This window comes from Siphateles boraxobius, unplaced genomic scaffold, assembly GCF_051911475.1.
Source record: "Siphateles boraxobius isolate OS27281-9 unplaced genomic scaffold, OSU_SipBor_1 12, whole genome shotgun sequence".
NCBI classification, from domain to species: Eukaryota; Metazoa; Chordata; class Actinopteri; order Cypriniformes; family Leuciscidae; genus Siphateles; species Siphateles boraxobius.
In genome coordinates, this window is record NW_027508722.1 from 12,719,982 (window position 1) to 12,743,800 (window position 23,819).

Genomic DNA, 23,819 nt, shown 5'->3' on the forward strand with positions numbered 1-23,819 from the left:
GTCTCCACAGTTAGCTCCGGCTTCGTCAGACTCAGCGCTGCTAGTGATCGCAATTCCTGTGATGTTCTCACAAAAAATAGTGATGTTTTCACAAACAAAACTTTCGATCCCTGGAACATTTTGAATTGTAACTAAACGTCTTGCATCCTTGTCTTTCTTTAGCTTTCTTTTTGCAAAACCACTCAATTGACGTCTGTCCATTTTGGATTTAGATTCATTTTCTGTAGCTGTCAAAAAAATGACACTTGCGCGTACTTGTTGTGGACCAACTCAACTCTGACAGATTGGGGAGGGGGGAGTGATAGTGGTCATGTAATCTTTATTTATTTATAATTTATTATTATTATTATTATTGTTAAATTAGTGTTCATGAACGAGACATGTGTGGTCTTTCAAGAATTTCAAGTTAATAATACAACAATTTACGAAAAATTTGTTTAAAGCTTGTGTCATGTGGTGCCCCCCTAGTGGTTGTGAATGGTTGGTGGCCCAAGTGCCCTTATGGATAATCCGGCTCTGAGTAGGGAAGATCATTTCGTTGTTGCTCATTCTGGGAATTTGTTTTGTAATTCCGTTAGAATGGAGGTCGACTCCGAGTCCGGCATCGACAGCAGCAGTGCTGACAGAACAAGTAAAAGCTCAAATATAGAGAGTTTAGGCTTGTCACACTCCAAGTTGGCTTATGATGGGAACTTTATTCGTTCTGCTTGTGGCATGTTTATGGCTGGAGAAATCGTAAGTATGCCGTGAACGTGCTAACTCAAATAGTTATTTAGATAGGTTTATCCTAATCTGTAGCTAATAGCCTATTCACGTGTCTAAGTCACTTGATGAAACAAACATATTACAGTAATATGAATTAGAATGAAAGAAATCTAGATTGGTTACTATTTAGAAGAATACCTTTTGTCACAAGTTTTGTTTCCACTTTCCATTTCCCAGAGGATGATCTGTATCTTTTGATAGCCTATAGTAAAAGTGAAATTGGTCCTGATTTAAAATCTTTTATTTGTGTTACAATCTTTTCTAACATAGACTATACATCAATTGTGAAACACTTTAAAATACTTTTAAATAGAGCACTTATTTCAGAAATAATATAGGCTACTTTAAAATAATAGGCCTATATTTGAGTGCAAACTGTAATTAAATGAAAATGTGGCCTACTAAATAGCCTATTAAATGTATAGTGTAGACTGCAGTTTATATCAAATGTAATTAGCTGAACTTAAGAGTGCTTAAATAGGACTTTATATGTAATATATTTATATGTCATTTCTTAATTATTCCTATTGTCTTTGAAATATGGTTAAAGTGTACTGCCCAATGTACCTTACGCACTTTAATGCAATTTCTATTGCAAATTGAATGTCATGTATTTAAATATATTTGTAATTACTCATTTGTAATGATGAAGTTGCAATTTAATATATTTAAAATATAATAACTTTAAATGTAATATTGAGTATCACACTACAGTTAAATTAGAATCAAGTACTTTACATGTGCTTGTATGTCCGTCAACACATCAAAATAAGTGTACTTCTTTAAAGCATGACACAAGTTTATTAAAACATAATGATTTAAAATGTACTTTAAGGTCAAATGTTTAGTTTGACATTACAATGTGCACTTTGTTAAGTATACTTAAGTGTGTTAAGAAACATAGTGATGAAAGTGTACTCTCTTTATACACTTCAGTGCTTTTTATGGAATTAAAATTATATTTTCCACAAGTACAGTTTTTAAACATACTTTAAAGATTTTAAGTATAACACATGTGTACATTCAATACAAACACACTTATTTGTCACAAGGGATTGCTTGAAAAACCGTAGTGAATATGAACAACAAAATTTAAGACTTTTTGTTGGTTAAAGATGCTTACTCACTATGGAAAGAGAGGAAGAGGACCAACCAAAACAGTTGGGAAACAAACTCTTCCTTTCGGCTTGTATTGTTCTTCTTCCTTCCACCACATGCCCTGAGTCATATTCAATCATTCCTTTTCCTGCCGTAATCTACAGCCAGCTCTGTCTACTAAACCAAAAATATTTTTTCCTGTAATATTATGCACAGTGAGACATTCTTTGGCTGTATATAACAGGAAGGGAGGGTGGGAGATCTCTGTTGAATAGCATGGTGTTAAAAAGGGGTGGTGGAAAGGCCCTGTTCTGCTGCTTAGAGAACATAATTGTCATTGTTGTTGTTTTTTATTTGTTTCTCAAAATGTTTTTTTACAGCTCAATCCAAAAGTTTTTTTTCAGGTTCTAGAATATGATTTAAACGTATGCATTTGTCAGAAGCTTTTATCCATGCATTAAAGTTATACATTTTATCAATGAATGCATTCCTTCAAAAACCATGATACTGTTATCTGCTTTCTTATTGGTTTTAGACCACTTTCACGTGTCTCGCTTTATCAAAAGAACAGTGCTGTTTCAGTCCTATAAGTCTGTGCTCCATCTTCAATCTCAGGTGTTTGGGCTTCTGGTGTGGACTCTGATTGGTGGGACGGAGTACCTCCATGTTCCTGCACTGGGGTGGGTAATGTTTGTGTCAGTCTTTTGTTGGGTGCTTACTGTCATTCTCTTCCTCTTTTACCTGACCATGGCCCACACCAGGATTCCCCAGATCCCATGGAAAATTATGGTGAGTAAATTAGAACTACACAAATGAATGTTAAAAAGGTTTTTTTTCCCCAAACTTTCATTAAAATGAAGGCTTCTTAATTCACAGGGAATATGTTGTAATGGCAGCGCCTCTGTATTGTACCTGACAGCAGCTGTGATTAGTGCTGTATCTTCGAATGTGGCCATTAGGGGGCGCTACTACTTCATCAGCTGGATGGCATCAACGGTATGACAAGCAACTTCTCAGGGGTGCATTTCCCAAAAGCATCGTTTATGAAGGTAAAATGATGACCTAAAAAATCGAATGAGCAGGGTAAGATTTGTGAAAGAGTACATAAGATTGCAAGCGTTAAATAAATTTGCATGCGCAAGAGAAGATTTGTAAAGATATAAATCGCCCCTCAAGTGTAAGAAAAAAAATATTTGCAGCATTCAACTGTTATTCGTAAGTGTAATTCATGTATTTTGAAGCTGCAGCTTCATGGCAACGCAAAATAAAAAAGATCTGTATTCTTCAGACTTTCATTTTTCTGCGCTTACACTTTTGGCACGGTTTTTGCGCACAAATGCGGCCAAAAGCACTGCAAGCCTGTAAACAGCAATTTACAAGCGAAAACAACAGAGGCAGGAACTGCAAAACAGATGAATTGCGTAAAATCAAACTTTGTGTAAAAAAATAAACTGTTGCAAATGTCTAAAAAGTTCCCGAAATAACCCGATTTGTACAGTTGCGTCTTTCTTTTTCCCGCGCTTACAGTTTTGGCACGATTCTCTCACTCACTGAGTTTTGCAAGCGCGAAGAGGAGGGCAGGTCCACCGTCAACATGTAGCCAATCTTCTCGCTGACACTCGATTTACTCTGATCTGATTGGTTCAATAAACACGCCAGTCACCAGAACACATCTTCATCTTTATTTGGCTCAGAAATGTTCTCATTGCCGAAATTGTACTTTTAATGCACACATACATGTTAACTAAGTAAATAAATTAACAAATTAATAAATAAATCATGATTTCTTAATAAGCTGTGCACCAGGCTGACTGACATTCATATTGAATTTCGAAATTTTATACAATATATAATCTGTTACACCACTGAGCTGATGTTAAACTTTACAATCAAAACATTTAATACCCATTCGTTATGTAATAATACCATTCTGATGCAGTGTTTTTCACATCATGTCTCTGCTCATGGTATTTAACACTCAATTATATATTTTGAAAAATTGTCTTGCACTGTCAATATTGATTCTGATTACTTCCGTGTGACTGATCAAGCTATTATATGTAGCTAGTATGAATAACAAAATGCTTTCTCTGTCCAGATTTGACTGTAATGAAAAACTGATCCTAAATCAACATGAACTCAACTTTGACAAAAATTAACTAATTATGTCTGAATAAAAACCCAGCAACCAGGGAATACACAGCATAGATATGTTTATATATAGGGCTATACAGCCATCTAGTGATAACACGGTGGAATTGCAGGTACTAAATGGTGCATAATTTAGAGATGCTCTTAAAATACATGTTAAAGGGAAAAAATATTATTATAACTCATTTTAGTAAAATAATAATTCTGAAATTCCCCCTGATCAGTAGACCAGTGAAATCATGCATGCAGTAGTGCAGATACTAGGCCTACATTAAGCATCGTCAAGATTACAAACTGATATGGCCTTATGAGGAAGAGGATGATGATGAGCAGAATACATGCACTGAATACACAGAAATTTTCTTTCTTAACACACCAGCTCGAAATTCAGTTTTGGCTCATATAGTCAGCCTAATGGTGCATAGCCTATTTAGCAATCATGATTTATTTATTTATTCATTTATTTATTTATTTATTATGTATGTGTGCATTAAAAGTACCGTTTCGGCAATGAGAACATTTCTGAGCCAAATAAAGATAAAGATGTGTTCTGGTGACTGGCGTGTTTATTGAACCAATCAGATCAGAGTAAAACGAGAGTCAGCGAGAAGCTCATCGGATTGGCTACATGATGAAGATGGACCCGCCCTCCTCTCCGCGCTTGCAAAACTCAGTGAGTGAGAGAATCGTACCATAAATTGGAAGCGCAGGAAAAAGAAAGACGCAACTGTACAAATCGGGTTATTTCAGGAACTTTTTTCCCCATGCACACAACAAATCATTTAGACATTTGCAACAGTTTATTTTTTTACACAAAGTTTGATTTTACGCAATTCATCTGTTTTGCAGTTCCTGCCTCTGTTGTTTTCGGTTGCAAATTGCTGTTCACAGGCTTGCAGTGCTTTTGGCCGCATTTGTGCGCAAAAACCGTGCCAAAAGTGTAAGCGCAGAAAAATGAAAGTATGAAGAATACAGATCTTTTTTATTTTGCGTTGGCATGAAGCTGCAGCTTCAAAATACATGAATTACACTTACGAATAACAGTTAAAGGGTCATTCCACCGGTGGAGACATGAATATGTATTGAAAGTGGGTGATATATGTAGTAGAATAGTATCATAAATTTCTAATTTGGGACCTTCTTGGCCGATAAAAGGCAGAAAATTACTTTTTAGTGCTTGTGGATTGTAGACAACAATCCCCATAGTGCATTGCAATGCTCAGCTCCGCAGGCCACTCCCACTACTCCGTGCCGCAGTAGCTAGCATAACTGCAAGATATTTGTGCGATGAACCTGCCACGTTAGCGTGTTAACAAAATGAAAATAAACTTACTTTACAGAAAGACGACCATTTGTAGGGCCCTATGAAATCCGTTTTATTTTTTCTCAAATTCCGTTTTATTTTTTTTCAAATTCCATTTTTTTTGGATTTATTTTTAGCCCTTTCGGATTTTTTGGATTTGCTTGTTTTCTTTTCACTTCTAAGCAGTATTGACCGTTAAATTCAGTTACACAAACTCACAATTCAGCTTTTTTATTTAAACTCTTAATATATTCAGCAAAGTAAATTCAAAATTCTCCAAAATTAAGCCAAACCTTCAACAAATCTCTGGCCAAAAATAACAGTAACATGAAGGTAACAGTTACAAGGTAGGATTGATGAATATTAAATCAAAGATTAAATGCAGACATGGTGCAGGGAGACAGAAACATTGAAACAACGATATGTGCCTGACAGAAAGCCAACAAAATGACATTAAAACCACTTTTCCTAAAGTAAAAAATTCTTTATAACTACTTGCATACATCATTTATTCTTTCAAGCAGACATATTAACAAACATATTAAAGTTATTAACAAACAGTGAATGCTTTTCTCTTTTTCTTTTGTTGCTTGACACGGACCGCATTAAGCCCCGTTCACACCGCCAGCGACTTTGTCGCTGTATGTCGCTAGGCTCTGTACTGTGATGTCGCTTGTGGGCGTTCGTAGTGCTGTCGCTCTAATGTTATTGGTAGACTGCACGTCTGGCCATATCTATACAAAATACCATCACAAGTGATATATACAACTATACAATTTTAATTTGACTAGGAATTACTGTGCGTTCACACCGCCGCCGGCGAGAGCGTCAAAGTGGCCGGAAGTCATTCATTTTCAATGAGAGCCGGCGGCGAGCTCCGGCGAGGGCGGCGCGGCGCGTCTTGGACGGTGAAAGCGGCGAGGATAGTTGAAATCAGGTCAATTTTATGGTAATGCGCTATGACGCGGTTCGGCGGCAACCGGCGGCAACCAATTGGAATATAGAAGTGCTCCGTTTGAGAGGATTCCAGAGAACGCAGGCCGGGTAACATTGATTCCGACCACATTAGTTCCCAAGCAAAATGGAGGAGAAGTTAATCAATTCTGTTGCGGGTTTACCATTGTTATATGACTTGTCCCTGTTTACGTACAGGGACATAAATAAAAAAACGATGCGTGGACCAAGGTTTCTGAAATTGTTGGTGTTTCTGGTGAGTTGATGATGTGCATTAACATTATATATTTTCTGAAAAATAGCGGGAATTACATGCTAACTTTCACATTTAAAATATATTATTAGGTTAACTTATACCCTACGTGTGGCCAGTCTGCACAAATACTGATCAATATGCTTATTTGCTTGCGGCCGCTTTAAATGAAGTTTAAAAAAAAGATCAAGCATTCGATCTACGTCAGAGCGTCCACGAATCTTGCACGGCGTCGTTAGCAAGGCGGCGAGAGCGTATTTTGCCGCTCTCGCCGGCGGTGGTGTGAACGTACAGTTAGGCTAAAAAGAAACAGTATATGCTGTTGGGAGAGTGTTTTTATATTACCATAGCAGTGTTCAGTGGATTAAATAATTTACTAGATTAACGATCGATCAATCAACAAATTAAACTCACTCATACTGTCATAAATTACTAAAACGTCATTCGTATTTGACAAATAATCAATTTTCTTGTCCCGAATAGTCAAAACAATGCAGGGGAAACTGTAAAATGAACTGCAGCAGTACTAAACTTGCATCATAAAATTAGACAACTCGAACTATAAATGTATGAATTAAACTCACTGAGACTGTCGACAGTTTCTTTTCCATGCATCATTTTATTATATCCATATATGTGGTTACAGTTAAATCATATTAAACAGTGTAATCATCCTCGAACTCTTCTGTCTTGCCTGCACTCGAGACGGTGACGTGAGCTCCACTGAAAAGGCTTCTTTCCTATTGGTTGTAGCTCGCGAAAATCGCTTCTCATTTGCATAAAGTTGAAATTTCTCAACTTTTGTCGCTTGTCTCTTGTCGCTTGACACGCCCACATTCTGTCGCCAACGGTCAATGTCGCTCGTGTCGCCGGATGTCGCCAGCGATCCATTGAAATGAATGGGATCATGTCGCTTTGTCGCTGCGTGTCGCTGGCGGTGTGAACGGGGCTTTAGGTTTATTACCCACTGTCACTTTAAGACGTCGGATCATGTCCAATGACATGCGGATCCACTGATGCACATCCGATACACTCACAACTGTTTAAGACATAGCCGACATAGTTTACGTGAATACTCTCCAAAACGGACATTTAGACATAATGTTGTGTGTATTTGTCTATTTAGACACGAAAGAGAGCTCAATTCAGTACTCGCGCACTGTATGGCTGCACGCTTCGGGTCGGGTGTATGCGCACAGAAAACCGTACCGAATAGAGCTCTTTTTTGCATCATCACTCTTATTCAGATCGCCTGCTCCACTCATTCTCCCAGACGTTTACTTTTTTTTAACATTTTATGAGACCGCTGGTTAGATCAGCACGTTACAGTATACAAATGTACGCATCTACCACAAACGCAGCCCCCGTTAGCTCATCAGAAGCCACTCGCTTCGACATTTTTTTCCCTACGCGTGAACGTGAGGTCGTATGGTTACTAGGCAACATGTTTAACAATGCCATTTGGCTACGGTTTAGGTAGAGACCTTTCTACGTTTGTTGTTTTAAACTGAAAAATGAGAAGGAAGTAAAAAAAAAATGTTTATTTAATATGTCAACAAAATATATGCAAATTCCGCGTGTATAAGAGAATTCCGTTTTCACGTGTATATTCCGTGATTCCATCCGCGTTTTCCGCATCACGGAAATCATAGGGCCCTACATTTGACCCTGTAGGCTTTGGCTGACGTTGCCAGTTGATCTTAGGTATTCTAAAGTAGGTCTCCAGGACGCCGCTATCCATGTGGGGTGCAAAACTCGGGTGAGCAACAACACACACGTCCGTATCATCCTCCGATTCCGTAATTTCGTCAATTAGAAATTGGCACCGCTGGAATTCTCGGCAGCAGACAGACTCTTGTTCTGTGTCCATTGGCGCACAGTGAGAGCACAGGCACCACCAATCTGCCCCAGCTCGAGCCATTGCGGGCTCCTCGTCCGCGGCAGGCAGATCGTCTGCATCGACTGTGGTGACAGCAGCTTCAGCCGCCTCCTGTTCCTCCATAGCCCACAGCTGCTCGTCGCTATACTGTGGCTCATAAAGGTAGCCACGAACATCCATTTCTACCATAACTTCGTAAAAATCCAGATCCTCCATAATGCATCCGTCTGCGTATTCAGTACCTTCGTCCATATTTTCAAAAAGTTTCTGCCGGTGAAATCAAATGCACTGGCACTGATCTGATAGGTCTGTTAGCGCATTAGGTCCAACCCCCTATGGGCGGGGTTTGAAAGGGTGGGAACTAGTGCTTGTAGTCTTTACAGAAATCCCCCCCTTTTAAACTTCTTCCTACAATGACGTAAAATGACGATTTTTGCGTCATTGTAGGAGGAAGTGAAAAGGGTAAATAGAGGATTTCTCTCGTCTCAGGGGAAAATGAACGAGTGTTGCACGACCATTTAATAATATGACTGGATTTCTAACAATGGAAATGTTAATGCAAATGGGTGGAGTGACCCTTTAAATGCTGCAAATATTTTTTTCTTACACTTGAAGGGCAATTTACACCTTTACAAAGCTTCTCTTGCGCATGCAAATTTATTTTACGCTTGCAATCTTATGTACTATTTCACAAATCTTACCCTGCGCATGCGATTCTTTATGTCATCATTTTACCTTCATAATCGTTTGCCAACTATGTTTGCAAGTTCTGTCATTATCAGCATAGTTCAACGAGTCAGTGTTTTCCGAAACCATCGTTCCCACGAAACATTCGCAAACAGCACCGCAAAGTTGTGTGGTTGAAACGACAGCTCTCGACCTGTGGTAAAAAGCATAGTTTCTAGTTTGCATGACATGTGGACTTAATAAATCCTTATCTTGAGCAAAATAAGCAAGCTGACATTCAGTACAACCTGTGTCTTTAATTTAGAATACATGAAAATGTCATTTACGTCTTTTAGTTTGTCAAGAGATTTAAAGTAGGCCCTACCGTTTTTGAAGACTGTGCATGTGTGAACGTGCTCGACTGTGTAAGAACGAGCCTATGATTGAATCTGGAAATAAAATGAGAAATGGTCCTCAAATGCCATGTCTGTAATTTATATCAAAACATCTATCGTTAATTCGATCTCAAACAGTTTCATTAAAAGAAGTTATTTCTCCACCACATGTGTGACGTAATAAACCAACGTGGTTGAACGACCACTATGCGACAACATGGTTTTGGTAAACAGTCGTGACTAGCGAGTTGATTTCTTCAACGATGCATTGTACTATGGTAGTGAAGCAGCGAGTTACGTCGTTGTATGGGAAACACACCCCTGATTAGTTATACTCTTGTTTCCTTATGAGCAACAAACATACTGTAGCACCTGTGCAGCAATATCTTTCCATCCACAACTGATTATTTTCTTGGACTGAAATAATTTGTTGACATTAACTAAACAAACATTACTGTACAGAGGTTTGTATGTGTGTGTCATAATTACATGAATTATTTGAATTCATTTGAATTACAAATTCTTGTGTTCTTTTTCCTTTTCAGATATTTGCCTCACTAGCTATGGTGTGTCATGCAGGAAATACAGTTGTGAATTACAAATCTTGGAGATCAAAATGTGAAGATACATGAGCAGATTTTTTAAAAACTATCCCTTAGGTACAATTTATGCAAATTTAAAGAACCACATAAGACATTTTTGGGTAACACTTTAGAATACGGTTCCTTCGTTAATGAATAACTACACAGGGACAAATGAGTAACACAATATTAACAATCTAGTAACTATTATTAACTAACAAGAAATTCTGATTAACAAATAAGTAAGTAATAGCACACAGATGAAAGTGGTAGTTCACTATTAACTAATCAATAACTAATATTGTTTTAATGCTTCCCAAAGAACTACTGTAAGAATTATGGTAACTAACTAGTAATGACTCAAGTGTTACTAAATACTTCTAAAGGAGTTACTAATTATTTGGATCCGTATTCTAAAGTGAAGAACATGGTAACTAACTGGTAATGACCCAAGTGTTAATACATACTTCTAAAGGAATTACTAATTATTTTAAGCTTTTGAGGTTTTTGGTGAAGTTTTAAATAGTAATTCCCATAGAAATATGTAGTAACACTTTAGTCATTGCTAGTTCGTTACCATGATCTTCACTTTAGAATACGGATCCAAATAATTAGTAATTCCTTTAGAAGTATGTAGTAACACTTGAGTCATTACTAGTTAGTTACCATGATTCTTAAAGTAGTTACTAATGAAAAGCCAATCCTAAAGTGTAGAATCTTCTAATCCTTCACAAGATAGTTGCACACACATATATGAGCTAGGAGACATACATAAAAACATAATTTTTGTAAGCTAGGTTAAATAATAAAATCACTGTATATGGTATTTGGATGGCTGATGACTCAATATGTTCCAGTCATCACCATGACTCTAGTGATTCAATGCCAGTCCAGAGGAATCCCGGAAAATTGGCCACAGGACAAGTAAGGTCCCGACAACTGCATTTAAAAATCCATTTCTTTAAAATTATTCAGTTGATAAATAGTTCTCTAGGAGAGAGCATAGGCTAATTATTTCCCAAATCATCAAGTCTGCTATGCTATTACATATTGATAAACCTTGTGTATTCGTTTACAGTCACAGTTAAAATGTTAATGTAGTGCTAGTCATTTGTCCTGCATTAGTTATTGATTAGTTTTGCATGAATTATGAAACTTTTTCAGTAGTTCTCTAGGAAGCATTAAAAAATAGTAGTTATTGATTAGTTAATAGTGAACTACTACTTTCATCTGTTCGCTATTACTTACTAATTTGTTAATTAGAATTTCTTGTTAGTTAATAGTAGTTACTAGATTGTTAATATTGTGTTACTCATTTGTTCCTGTGTAGTTATTCATTAACGAAGGAACCGTATTCTAAAATGTTACCCAATATTGCTGTGGTTGAAGCAAAATGCTTATACATAGCATATCAAGTAAACTTTTAACCTACTTTAACTCTTTTTTGTTTTTCTTTCGAAATTAATTATTGTGGATCCAAAAAAATTATGTGTAAAACGTTTTGTTACCATGAGTCACCAAGGCAAGCTCACAGTAATTACCGATATTCAGAGCTGTCAGATACAATTTGATGAGAAGTTTTAGGGTTTGTTATTTATCCTTCGTTGCTTGCATTAAACAAAGAAAATGAGGTCCAGCTTTTATGACACTATGAATGATTCTAATGAGTCGGTTCATTTTAGTGAATCAATCACAACTAAATAATCAGGGCTGCATTTCCCAAAAGCATCGTAAGTTGATACACCATTGGTGGCAATTGTTCTACAATTAATTTAGGCTTACGGTGCTTACAGTGTAGTTACTGACTGGTTGTTCATATAAAAATGTGTAGTTAAAGATGCACATCTTTTTTTTTTCTTTTTTTTTTGTTGTTGCTTTTTTGTGTGCTTTTTTTAAGCATTGTTGTTTAATATTGGATAGCCTTTATGTTGCCTCTAAAAGACTGATGTCACTAAAGTCTGTAAACACAGACGCTTTAAAAACATTATTTAATATTCTTCTTCAAGTAGCCTAATGTTAATTTCATTTTTTCAACCCAACCAAATTTCATGCTTAACCTAAAATTCTGTAGAGTACATTTATGCATTGTCATTTAATTATTATTGTGTATATATCTAAATAGCTTTTCTGTATTAAATATGTTTGATTTCATAAATGAATTGCTTTTACAATTATTTTCCTTCTTAACAAAGTCCACATGATTTAGGTTCTTTAAAGTACAGTATGTGGGGTTTCCTCATACTGCCTATTACACACCTAAAGTATATTCTGTACATTGTATATTGTATCTATTTATTGAAATGTGGCATCGAATCAATGCAGAGTATGACATAAATTATTTTGATTTAAGCACACTTTTGTCAGTTATTTCTTAATCTAAGGATTTCAAACAGCCTTTAAAACAGTTTAGTTGCAATTAATCATTTAGTTAAAATGACTTTAAATTTGTTCTTAAGTTTAAATATTTCTTGTTGTTTGTTTTTTTTAAGCCTAATTTGAAGAAACACCTCAGGTGGGTTCCCTGAGAGAGGAACTGGGTTATGGCGTTGACGCTATGGGAACGTTTCCGCATGTACAGGCCAGGGGCGTTTCCTCCGAGGAGGCAAGGAAGGCAGTGTCTCCTCAAAAAAAATAGATGAGAAATAGTCCATATTACAAAATAAAAAACAATGCAAATATTACAAAATGTGACATTAAAACATGTATAAATCACTTGTTTTTATAAAGTAACTGCCCAACAGCGGCACCTGCATATAAAGTTACAGTGGGAGGCGTGCCTATTTTTTCCCTATGTACTTAAAACAGACACCCTAATCTAATGCGTGTGGTGGGTTTAGTGGGGGGTAATTGAGAATGAATGGGGGAAAGTCACATGCGAGGAGGCAGTGCCCCCATCACACTATGATTGGATATGATCGGTTATGATTGGATATGATTGGTTCGTGTGAAAAATCCCACCTCTTGTTCTCGTTTGTGTTCTCGCGTCGACCCGAATGAAGAAAATGATGGCGTTGATGATCTCAGATCATTATCTAGTCTCATGTAAATTACATTTAGCCAAGGCTGCAAAGCCAACTATACTCAAGTATTTTAGACCTATCACTTCTGCCACTAAAGATTGCTTTATCAATAATCTTCCTAATCAGTTTCATCATCTCAGGATCCCAGATAGCTTAGAAGAACTTGATATTGCAACAGAAACTTTTAACTCTCTCCTTTCCAGCACTCTAGACAAAAAACTTCCACACGTAATAACCTAGAATACCGTCTAACACTTGATGGCTGCTCTGTTAAGTCTTCGTCGTCAGTTAGGAACCTGGGTGTGCTCTTTGATACCAATCTTTCATTTGAAAGTCACGTGTCTAGTGTCTGTAAAACCGCATTTTTCCATCTTAAAAATATATCTAAATTACGTCATATGCTCTCATTGACAAATGCGGCACAACTAGTTCATGCGTTCATGACATCAAGGCTAGATTATTGTAATGCTCTACTGGGTGGTTGCCCTGCACGCTTAATAAACAAACTACAGCTAGTTCAAAACGCAGCCGCTAGAGTTCTTACCAGAACCAGGAAGTACGACCATATTAGCCTGGTTCTGTCAACACTGCATTGGCTCCCTATTAAACATCGTATAAATTTTAAAATATTGCTGATTACCTACAAAGCACTAAATGGTTTAGCTCCCCAGTACTTGAGCGAGCTCTTAACGCATTATATAGTCCTTCACGTCTATTGCGATCTCAAAGTTCTGGCCAGTTCGACTGCTGGCGGTAGATCCTTTTCCTATTTAGCACCAAAACTTTGGAACAATCTTCCTAACATTGTCCGGAAAGCAGACACAGTCTGTCAGTTCAAAGCTAGACTAAAAACACATCTCTTTGACCTAGCATTCACATAACACTCTATAGACTTCTATAATTCAATATTAGACTGCTTAGATTAGGTCAGCCGGAACTGGGAACACTTCCCTTAAATCCTGATGTACTCGTTACATCATAAGAAAAATGGCATCTACGCTAATTTTAGTGTCTTTGTTTATCCCGAGGTTTTCCCGCAGCCTGCCGGATCCAGGCCGTTTCCAGATCTGACGAAGGACTTTCGCCTGGACCCGATGACAATGCAGTGCTGAAGTGCCAACTAGCCTCTCCCTATGGAGGATCCCTATACCACTCTACAGATAAAGCGTTTGTGGAATTTTTTGGTTCCCGTACCTACCCGAAGTGATAAGATAAAATAGAATTCTGCTTCAAAATTTATAGACAAGACAAGTAGTTTGTTTAGGCATGGTTTGTAAGAATTACAAACCTGCGCACATATAATCAAACGCACATAACTATAGAATCAATTCTTAATGCGCATGTGAACGCCATCAGCGTCTATCACAGGTTCACTTTTAAAGTCGGTTTAAAGAGAACGGTTTCGTCTTAGTGGCCCCTAATTTAATAACAAATGATCATTTAGACGGAAGTGAATCAATCAAAACTAACTTTAGCTGGAAAGAAAAATTTTCAAGAACCCCTATAAAACTAAACCAATCTCTGTTACCTTAAATTATATGTTGATCTCTGTAAAGCTGCTTTGAAACAATCTACATTGTTAAAAGCGCTATATAAATGAGGATGACTTGACTTGACTTGATGGGAAGACAAATTAAAAGTAAGTAAAAAAAGCCTTTAAGATATCATGCTTTATGTCAAGTCAAAATCAAACTTGAAATGGCCTGAAAACATGTTGATTGTGGGTATTTTTAGCTTGGAGAAATTAAAGGTACTGTATATCTTCATTTCTGTGTCTGTGACCAGTGTGTACAAGCTTGATGACTGCTGAAAATTAGTTGACTATTAAAAATAAAAGCTGATCATTAGTTCACAAAAAAATATAAGTGCTTGTTCTATCCAGACTGGACTATTCTAATGCTCTCTTGGCAGGTTTTCCAGCAAGCACTGTCAAACCTTTGCAACTGATCTAGAATGCTGCAGCTAGTGTAAGAGAGCACACATCACTCCTTTCCTCACAAAATTGCACTGGTTGCCAATTGCCGCTCGCATCAAATTCAAGGCACTGATGCCTGTTCTGCAAGTGAAAGTCGCCATGTGGTGCAATCTCAAAGAGGCACAAAATCACTTTCACGAACCTTTACCTTGACTAACTCAACCCGAGCTGCTGAGTCCGTAGCCATTTTCAAGAAACGGCTGAAGACACATCTTTTTGGGCAACACTTGATCGATTAATACTAACACTTTATTTTCTCTTCTCTTCTACTCTATATCTATTTAAAAATAAATAAATAAATAAACAATCACATATACTACATTAGACTAAACGTACTCGGTTACTAACATAACCTCGGTGCCCTGAGAGTAAGGGAACGAGTATTGCGTAGCTATACACAATGTGAAAACTCCTTTTCTCGAGAATACTGAAGCCTTTATTTTAAAACGCAGTGCAGCTGCACAGCCAGCACAATGCTGAGCTTTCTAGCTCACTGATTGCCTGGGCTGTGGGAACTGCATGAACCTTTGGTGAAGCCATCATATGGTGAAGACATCCCAGATTAGATGAGCTTTCTGAGGGTGGAGAGACAATTCCCCGGGGGGGACATTGTCTTGAGATAGCATGTCTGCACCCTAGTTCAGAATGCCGGTATATGCGCTGCCCTTAGCGAGCACAGGTTGGCCTGTGCCCATAAAAGGAGCCGTTGGCCATTGGCCATTGGCCGTTTGTTTGTACGACCTGAGGCCGCCCTGACTATTTATATATGAAACCACTGTCAAGTTGTCGACCCTGACCAAGACGTGGTGTCCCGCCAGGTGCAGGAGGAAGGTTTTCATGGCTAGAAAGACTGCTCTCATTTTAAGGCAGCTGATATGTAGGTCCTTCTCCGAGCTCGAACAGAGGTCGGAGGTTGGCCTGCCCTTATACAGAGCCCCCCCAACCTAGGTTGGAGAGATCTATTAAAATGACCTACCTCCTCTAGAGTAGACCCATGCTTACACTAAGTGCCGTCGCAGGTGGGGTGCGAGGCCCTGTGAGAACTTGAAATGCAAGGTTTTCGACCCCTAAATTCGTTCTTGCGAAATCGGTCGCGTTCTCTTGCAGCTGACATGTTGGCTTTCCCTCGCTTTAGCTTTCCCCCTCTCCCATCTTCAGTGAGGACGCATTACGTAGCGTCTGAAGTCCTGAAATTTCGACAAAAAATCGACTCGGGTGGGGTGGGGGTTTAAAAATGTAAGATTTATTAGCTGCGCAGTACTTGGTAGCCTTGTCCGCCTAAATTAATTATAAACATAAAAACTAGTAGGCTATTTGCAGTATATTAAGTCGTTTTTGACCTAATTATTTGGCACTGAAATGAGACACTTTGTCGGCTCTGACAGCATTTCATCACGTGCACCTGCGCAATATAGCCTATGATTTCCAAAAATAATTTCCGAAATTTAGACAATTGTTTTTGTCATATGTTATAATAACTGACAGACACTATAATTTCAGTCGCTCATGAACTCGCACAATACCGTCATTGCGTGCAGGTGCATCTGCAGTTATAAAACGATTATTACTAATTGGACATGAAATGAACATGGCAAAAAATCGACCGGACTGGACTGGTACCAGCTGGTGTCTTTCCAAGGGGCCAGGGCTTTGATACAGCCGTGGTTAGGGATGGGAATCGAAAACCGGTTCCACTCGAGAACCGGTTCTAAATTTTACGATCCATCGATATTGTATGCCCTCGACGTTAACGAGTCCTCTTATCGATGCTCCTGCTCTGAGTCAGCCATAGTATGTACAGACCGTGAACTCACAACTGTCCCTTTTGTCCTTTATCAAGCACCATAGCACCGCGTCCAAAGATAATCTTTGTCCTGCAAAGTCTTATTTGATCAGTGAGTAAAATTGTCTCTCTCTGGTAATGTAGATGAACCGCTGCGCTTGTGACAGGGCGCATGTTAAACTGATCGAGCAGAGAGAGAGAGAGAGAGAGAGAGAGAGCCCCGGTCGCGCGCACGCACTCTCTCTCTTCGGAGCAAGGCGAAAGTAGGCTTCACCGTCTCAAAACTAAGCGCTGTCTTCCTCTCTCCCTCGCACATATTAATCAAAATAAACGACACGATGGTAAGGTAGGGAGACTAAAGTTTTATGTGGAGCATTCGGAGATTTGTTTTTCCTGAATTGCCGCTGGGTGTGAATTGTGCTAAAATACGTTGCCTTATCTTCTCTGAAAAGTCTTCCGCACATTCAGCTGACATAATCACACTTCAAATAAACGAAAAAAAACGATCCAGTGATGAAATGTTTTCTGTGATGACACACATCTTGTGGGATGTCCCAACTGGCGGGATAATCACACAACGCGCACACGTCCGATAATGACACGTCCAATTCGCGAACTAATGACTCATTTGAACCGATTCGTTTTAATGAATGGTTAAAACAACTGATCTTTCCAACACTGAACTCGCACGGGACGTTTAATCGGTGTATAACTAATCGGTAACACTTTACAATAAGGTTCCATTTATTACAGAAATTACATAAAAAGTACAGTTTGCTTAGTCAAGTGTAAGCATTAAAACGACTTGTTTCCCCCCCCGAAAAAGACTACTTTTTCCCACACAGTGCTATCAGGAATCGATAAGAGAATCGTTAAAGAATCGGATCGATAAGCAGAATCGTTAGTGGCATTGATATTGATAAAATCTTATCAATTCCCATCCCTAGCCGTGGTCCACCTTGATGAGCAGGTTGTCACGGGAAGGGTAAAACAGAAAGCAAGTGCAGGAAGGATATTTATTAAAGAAACAAAACCAAAACTTCCCCGTAGGGGAAAACAAGAGAGAACTCGGGTATGCACTGAAAACGCAAGGGAAACATAGATAACGAACCAGCACAGGACTGCAAACGCAGGGAGACTAAACAGGGAACAAACAAGGAAGGTAACGAACAACAGGTGGAGAGGATTCGTCAATTATCAGGTAACGAGATGGGTGGGGCTGACAATTGACAAGAGAGCACATGGCACAGGAATACAAGAAGCCATGTGCTCACAATAAACCAGACATAAACACAAACCGGGAATGTCAGAGTTCTGTCACCAACAGAAATATAATCCAGACAGAAGGGACAGAACCCTGAAACAGGTGGCCTGATCAGACTGAAGGGGGTGCATATGCATTAGGCCTAGCTGGAGTATTGACGATGCTGAAGCCATGAGGCCCAGTGCACTTTGAAACGTTCTGAGGGGTGTGTAAGAGCCCAACGAAGCAGCTAGCAAACCGTTTCATGAGGGCCTTGTTCAGGTGTCTGAGATCTACAATGGGCCTGAGGCCGCCATCCTTTTTCGGGATGAGGAAGTAACGGCTCTAGAAGCCTGACTCGCTTAATGACGGGGGAACTGTCTCGACAGTTCCACAAGAGAGCTGCTTTATGGCAGAAAACAAAAAAGTGAAAATGAACCAAATCTGTGTCTGTCATTATTATGTAATGCATATATAGCGTGATCTGTAACTAAGGTATCTGCAACAAATGTTTAATCATGAAATACTACAAACAACAACCCAAAATAATGTCTGAATAACCCAGAAAGAAGGACACATGTATGCATGTGTGTTCTCAGTTACCGTCCTTTTGTGTGGCCACGTCATCGGCCATCACAAACCCTTTTGATAATGTGCTTGCGGAAATACTCGACAAAAGGGGCATTTTGGCAAAATTTGTGTTTTTGTCCATTGAAGTGTGAAAGAAACACTTCAATGGTTGAACACCGGCACTGTCTGAAGTGGCTTTCTGTGCACAAGTCATGTGTGTGTCACACAGAATGGAGATTCACAGACACGTGCCAATACTGAACTGTTTTCTTTTGTGCCTTGTCATGTTTGAATAGTTTAAAAGCATTTGCATGAATAAGAGTGTAAGACTGAAAAACTGGAAGATAGAGCAACTCTCTGAGAAAACAAAAGAAATCAGCATTTGAACACTCTTGTGTCTCACCTCATCTTTTTGCCTCTTCCCCCACTCCTTTCTCTCTCATGCTGAGATCACTAAAATTCACCCAACAATCTATATTGTTTAATGTGAATTATCATACAGTATCATACATGTTTGGTATCATTTGAAATGTCTCAGTGCGACTGGTACAAATGTCTCAAAGTCTGGTACAAAATCCCCAAAGAAGTAAATCAAAAGGTACGGTAATTGTTCTTCAGAGTTTAGAAATAACTTGCACACAGAGGAGGTTGTGTCTTCCAGTTAAATGACATTCTGCTCCTAAAAGGTGTAAACTCTGAATCCAAATTCAGTTAGCAAATTGTTAGCCTGATAGCATAATTGCCTAGCATGAAAACATTGAAATATGACTTAGGCAATTATGCTATGAGGATAACAAAATGTTTCTATGTGAAATAAGTTTGTCTATATAAAGAAATGCAACAAGAGGCTCAGGGTGATTTTGTAACTCCGATCAGTTCATAATGTTGCAGACCTCAAAGACTTCAGCATTATGTATTTTTCAAAATGTCGGGTTTAACCTATATCTTTATCTCTGAGCATTTGATGTTATTGTATTGATTATATTTGAACTGATTATGAAATTGGCATGATACATTTACCTGACATAATAAATAGTTACATTTAATTTTATTCCGACTGACTCTGAAATTATTTTCCCAAGTAGATTAAACGGATTCATATGTTACCACAAGATTTACGTCAGATGAGTGACTGCTAATATTTGGCTCTAATTCAAGTGTACGTGATTTCCAAAGACAAGAATTATCTAAGATTATTATCTAAGAATTATCTATTCCGTTTAGAATTATCTAAATTTGGGTGTGTCTTAACTCTGATTTAATTAAATGTTACTTTAGATAAGTGTACTTGGAAAACCACGGCCTGGCCAAACCAGAGCTATTATAAGAGAAGTAATGTTAGTCATTTTATAATCTGTAATAGTGGCCATACCTCTACTGATGTAAACGTTACTTTAATTTCAAGTGTATGTAACCACGGGGGCAATACCAAAGTATTTTTGATTGTGTAACTGTGAATGCGACCAATCTCAGGTAGCAATTACCTCTGTTTGGTGTTAATAATAATAATAATAATTAAATATAGCAGACAATAGACACGGTGCCTGCGTCCTTCGGTACTTATACGCTGCGTATAAACTCAGCGTATAAGGTACTTCCCTGACCTGAAAAATATATTTCAATCTATATTGAAATGTCTACTTGTAAACAGAACAATTCAAAACAAAGGAAAACGGACTGCTCTCTGCTTAGCCTATATCTGTATGAAATGTGCATTTCTCTCATTCAATAATGCGAAGATCGCGAGGCAGCAACGTCAACTTAATCTTTATTAATAAACAATTAAAATGTCTCCTTGCTATATTTGACATATTCATAATCATTCATTGCTTTTGCCGGTTCTTTGTGACAGCTTTTATTGGCAGCGCCACCGCCACCCTTACATCATATTACGTGAACGAGTCACCACCGCATCAAAAACATGATTGCGTGATGAAAACATGAAAAATACCACCTAAACATAGCCTAACTGTTTAGAAAGAAAACACAGAACAAATAGAGTAGCCTAATACGCATACGTCCATCTCGCGAATGTACAGTCGTCTTCATGCCATCTTCACCCATTAGCCGCTTTTCCACTGGCCAGCGCGAGCACAGAGGCCGAAATCATGCCTCACGGCACTCCTGAATAAATCGCTATACAAATATATCAGACGCTGCCCTTGGGCACCACATGCGGTTATTGACTGACCACGAACAGGCATACTGAGCTCGTGCGTCATCTTCGTGCCAGTTATTCAGCCAATAAAGTGTAGGCCTATGTATTTCATAGAAAATTGTGTCTAGTACTAGGCTATATAAATTGCAAAGGTTTAATTGGAATCTTTATTTCAAACGACCCGACCGACCGCGACCCGAATATCATTAAAACGATTTTTGGATGACTCGTAACCGCGGGTAACCGCGGGTGACCGCAGGCACCGCGCATCACTGATAGGTAAACAACAAAGTCTATACACAAAAGGCATATGAAAGTAGAAAAATAAATGATAAAGGCATGGTAAACATTTTAATAAGTACATTTTATTGTGATCTTCATATAATGGAATATATATATATATATATATATATATATATATATATATATATATATATATCATGTGCTTTAATAAGTTTAAAAAAATCAACTTTAATAGTTAGTAAAATCAAGTTTATTAAACACCCATATCCAGAATTGATTCTGAATCTGATTTTGAGTTTGTCCAGCTTTGAAAATCTTTCACACTGCAGTTTTGGGTCACATTAGTTTTTAGGGTGACACCCAGCATTTTAGAATGCTCTTCTTTTTATTACTACTTTAACTTTCATAGTGATGCCATTAATAAAAAATAAAAAACTAGGTTAATATTGGTTAATATTTAACATCTCATTAATGTTAAATAAAACACATCAAATTTGTACTAGAATAATTGAGAGCCTTTAGAAATTGTTGTGTAAATAAGCACTTAAAGCATGATTAAGAATAAAATAAGTTTACACCAGTCTCCATAGTGTTGAATTAAGTAATTAGTACATACATTTTGACTGGTATTTTCCTCACATAAACACATAATTCTTAGCCAGTGAGATATTTCTTTAAGACTTTATGGTGTAGTGGAATTGTACACAGCCCAGTGAGCCCCAATGGAGGTAAGGGCAAATCCATTCTGTCGACCGCTGAGGAAGCGTAGTTCACTTCCATCACGGGTCGGGTAGAAGTTAAATGAAAGTCCATTAGGCTGCCCCACTTTGAAAGAGCGCCCCTCATTAGTGACAAACATAAGCTCAGAGATGTAACCAGAGTAATACTTTCCAGAGACCTGAACGAAATATTCGTTGTCGAAGAGTGTCATCTTCCTTTCATTCCCATAAACGTCCGTGCCAACCAGTGCCGTCCAGTTACCGTCATATTGCAACTGGAGCCTAAACAGATAGGGAATGTGCCATTATTGTTAAAATAATTCACAGCAAAATACCATATAACTAACATAAAAACAATACAGAGTAAACAATTAACAGAAAACAGATTGTATATGAAGTGTATAATTTGTTGCAAAATAGATTTGCGTGCAGGTAACACGTCCAAAAATTTTGGAATTGATAAAGTGTTGCCTAAATGAGTAAATATCTAGCAGTGCTTGGGGAAACTTACCCATTTATGTAGTTGTTGTAGTAGTATCCATAGTAGGGATATTCATAAACTCTGACTCCAGTGATACGACCCTCTTGTGCAGTGGAAAATTCAGTTCCAGAGCCGTCCCCGACAGCAGGGGAGTACGAGTAATAATCAGGTAAAGCTGGAAAGGTAATTAACAGATATTGGTCTCTAAAATAAAAATGTGTTTTTTTTTCATTTATGACTAAAACCCTTTTTTTATTGGACCTTTATTTTGGCTTTTTTAGTTATACACAGATCAAAACCTGGCAATTTATTGCTATTCTACTTTTAAAATGTCCTCTAATGCCTAACACTTGATGCATATTCAGTTAGTCAACACTTATTTATTTATTGAAATTTTCACTTTAAAAAAACTTGAGTTGAGTTAGTGATACTCACGCATGGTCATGCTCATGGCATAAAGGCAAGAGAGTACCACAAAATAATGCAGCATTTTTGCTAAGTTTTTCACTTCTCTCTGAGAATCTAGATCAAACCAAACACAAGTGTTGAGTTATTAGGCTGTGAATTCTTTAAGAATGTTTTTGCAATATGCAGATGACAATAGTTTAAGACATGATAAATTATAAAAACAAGCAACAGAATTTTTACCGTATCCAAAAAAAAAGAATAGACAAATAGATAAATGAAAATATTTAAGAGTATTTATTTATGATGTATTATTAATTGATGTTGTTACCTGTAGTTAAGCCTGAGTGGATGTTTCTTGATGAAGACAGCTAACCAAACCATCCTTTATATGCTCTTGCTGGTCCAGCCTCTTTTTCTATTTTTTTTTTCTTTAGATTCTTTCATGCTTGTTTCTGGAAGGAAAATATTCAAAAACAGAATTTCCTTGTTGATCAATAGTCACCTGATACATTTCTGGAACACATATTTCATATTTTATATGATGTCAGATAATTATCAGAACAAGTTTTAAGTAATGTAAAAACTTTAAACTTAAGTAATGTCAGTAAACCTTTTCCAGTAAAAATATTTTTTAGTTTTCTTAAAAATGTTTGAACATCTGATCATTACAAACCTTTGCAGGCCATTGAAAACTCAGAAAAGAAGAAATTATATATTATATATATATATATATATATATATATATATATACAGGTACAGGATGTAAAACACTGTCAGAACCTTGAGGTAATTTATTTACTACTGAAAGAGTAAAAAACATACTCGGTTACTAACGTAACCTCGGTTCTCTCTAGAGAGTACTCGTTCCTACTGCGTAATATCTTACGCTATGGGGAAAACCTCTTTTCCACGAGATATTGAAGCCAAAAATTATCCTTAATTCTGAATTAATGTAAAACGCGTTGCGACAGCATGCAGACATAGGCAATACGGCTCGCGCGCCTATTGGCTGCCCTGCCGCAACAGCAGCAGCCTATCGAGAGAGGCCCAATGGGGGCGCTTCGCGCCCATTTCGTCACGTCCCGCCAGAATAGCCGTGGCCTTGGCCTATAAATATGCTCGACAGGCTGATCCAAACTTGTTTTCATCACTGAAGCTAACCAGCGCTGTTGTA

The 23,819-nt window shown here is 37.8% G+C and overlaps 2 protein-coding genes across 2 annotated transcripts; one reads left to right on the forward strand and one right to left on the reverse strand.

Annotated features, from left to right (window-relative positions):
* The first annotated feature begins 524 nt into the window (after positions 1-524).
* cmtm8b (CKLF-like MARVEL transmembrane domain containing 8b) lies at positions 525-12,394 on the forward strand. The gene is made up of 4 exons (XM_077208184.1): positions 525-735; positions 2,479-2,652; positions 2,740-2,859; positions 10,010-12,394. The coding sequence occupies exons 1-4, from the start codon at positions 580-582 to the stop codon at positions 10,094-10,096; spliced, it is 537 nt and encodes a 178-aa protein (XP_077064299.1). The 5' UTR covers positions 525-579; the 3' UTR covers positions 10,097-12,394.
* Positions 12,395-21,139: 8,745 nt separating this feature from the next.
* LOC143716062 (zymogen granule membrane protein 16-like) lies at positions 21,140-23,028 on the reverse strand. Its single transcript, XM_077208199.1, has 4 exons — positions 22,974-23,028; positions 22,673-22,759; positions 22,268-22,412; positions 21,140-22,038 (listed from the first exon to the last, which is right to left on the reverse strand). Exons 2-4 carry the CDS (start codon positions 22,725-22,727, stop codon positions 21,720-21,722), a joined length of 519 nt encoding a protein of 172 aa, XP_077064314.1. The 5' UTR covers positions 22,728-22,759; positions 22,974-23,028; the 3' UTR covers positions 21,140-21,719.
* Positions 23,029-23,819: the final 791 nt, after the last annotated feature.

Coding starts and splice junctions, on each gene's coding strand:
- cmtm8b (XM_077208184.1), top strand. CDS start 580: ATGGAGGTCGACTCCGAGTCCGGCATCGACAGCAGCAGTGCTGACAGA. Junction 736..2,478: donor TGTTTATGGCTGGAGAAATC/GTAAGTATGCCG, acceptor CTTCAATCTCAG/GTGTTTGGGCTTCTGGTGTG. Junction 2,860..10,009: donor TCAGCTGGATGGCATCAACG/GTATGACAAGCA, acceptor TTTCCTTTTCAG/ATATTTGCCTCACTAGCTAT.
- LOC143716062 (XM_077208199.1), bottom strand. CDS start 22,727: ATGCTGCATTATTTTGTGGTACTCTCTTGCCTTTATGCCATGAGCATG. Junction 22,413..22,672: donor TGCCATGAGCATGACCATGC/GTGAGTATCACT, acceptor TTACCTTTCCAG/CTTTACCTGATTATTACTCG. Junction 22,039..22,267: donor TACAACAACTACATAAATGG/GTAAGTTTCCCC, acceptor CTATCTGTTTAG/GCTCCAGTTGCAATATGACG.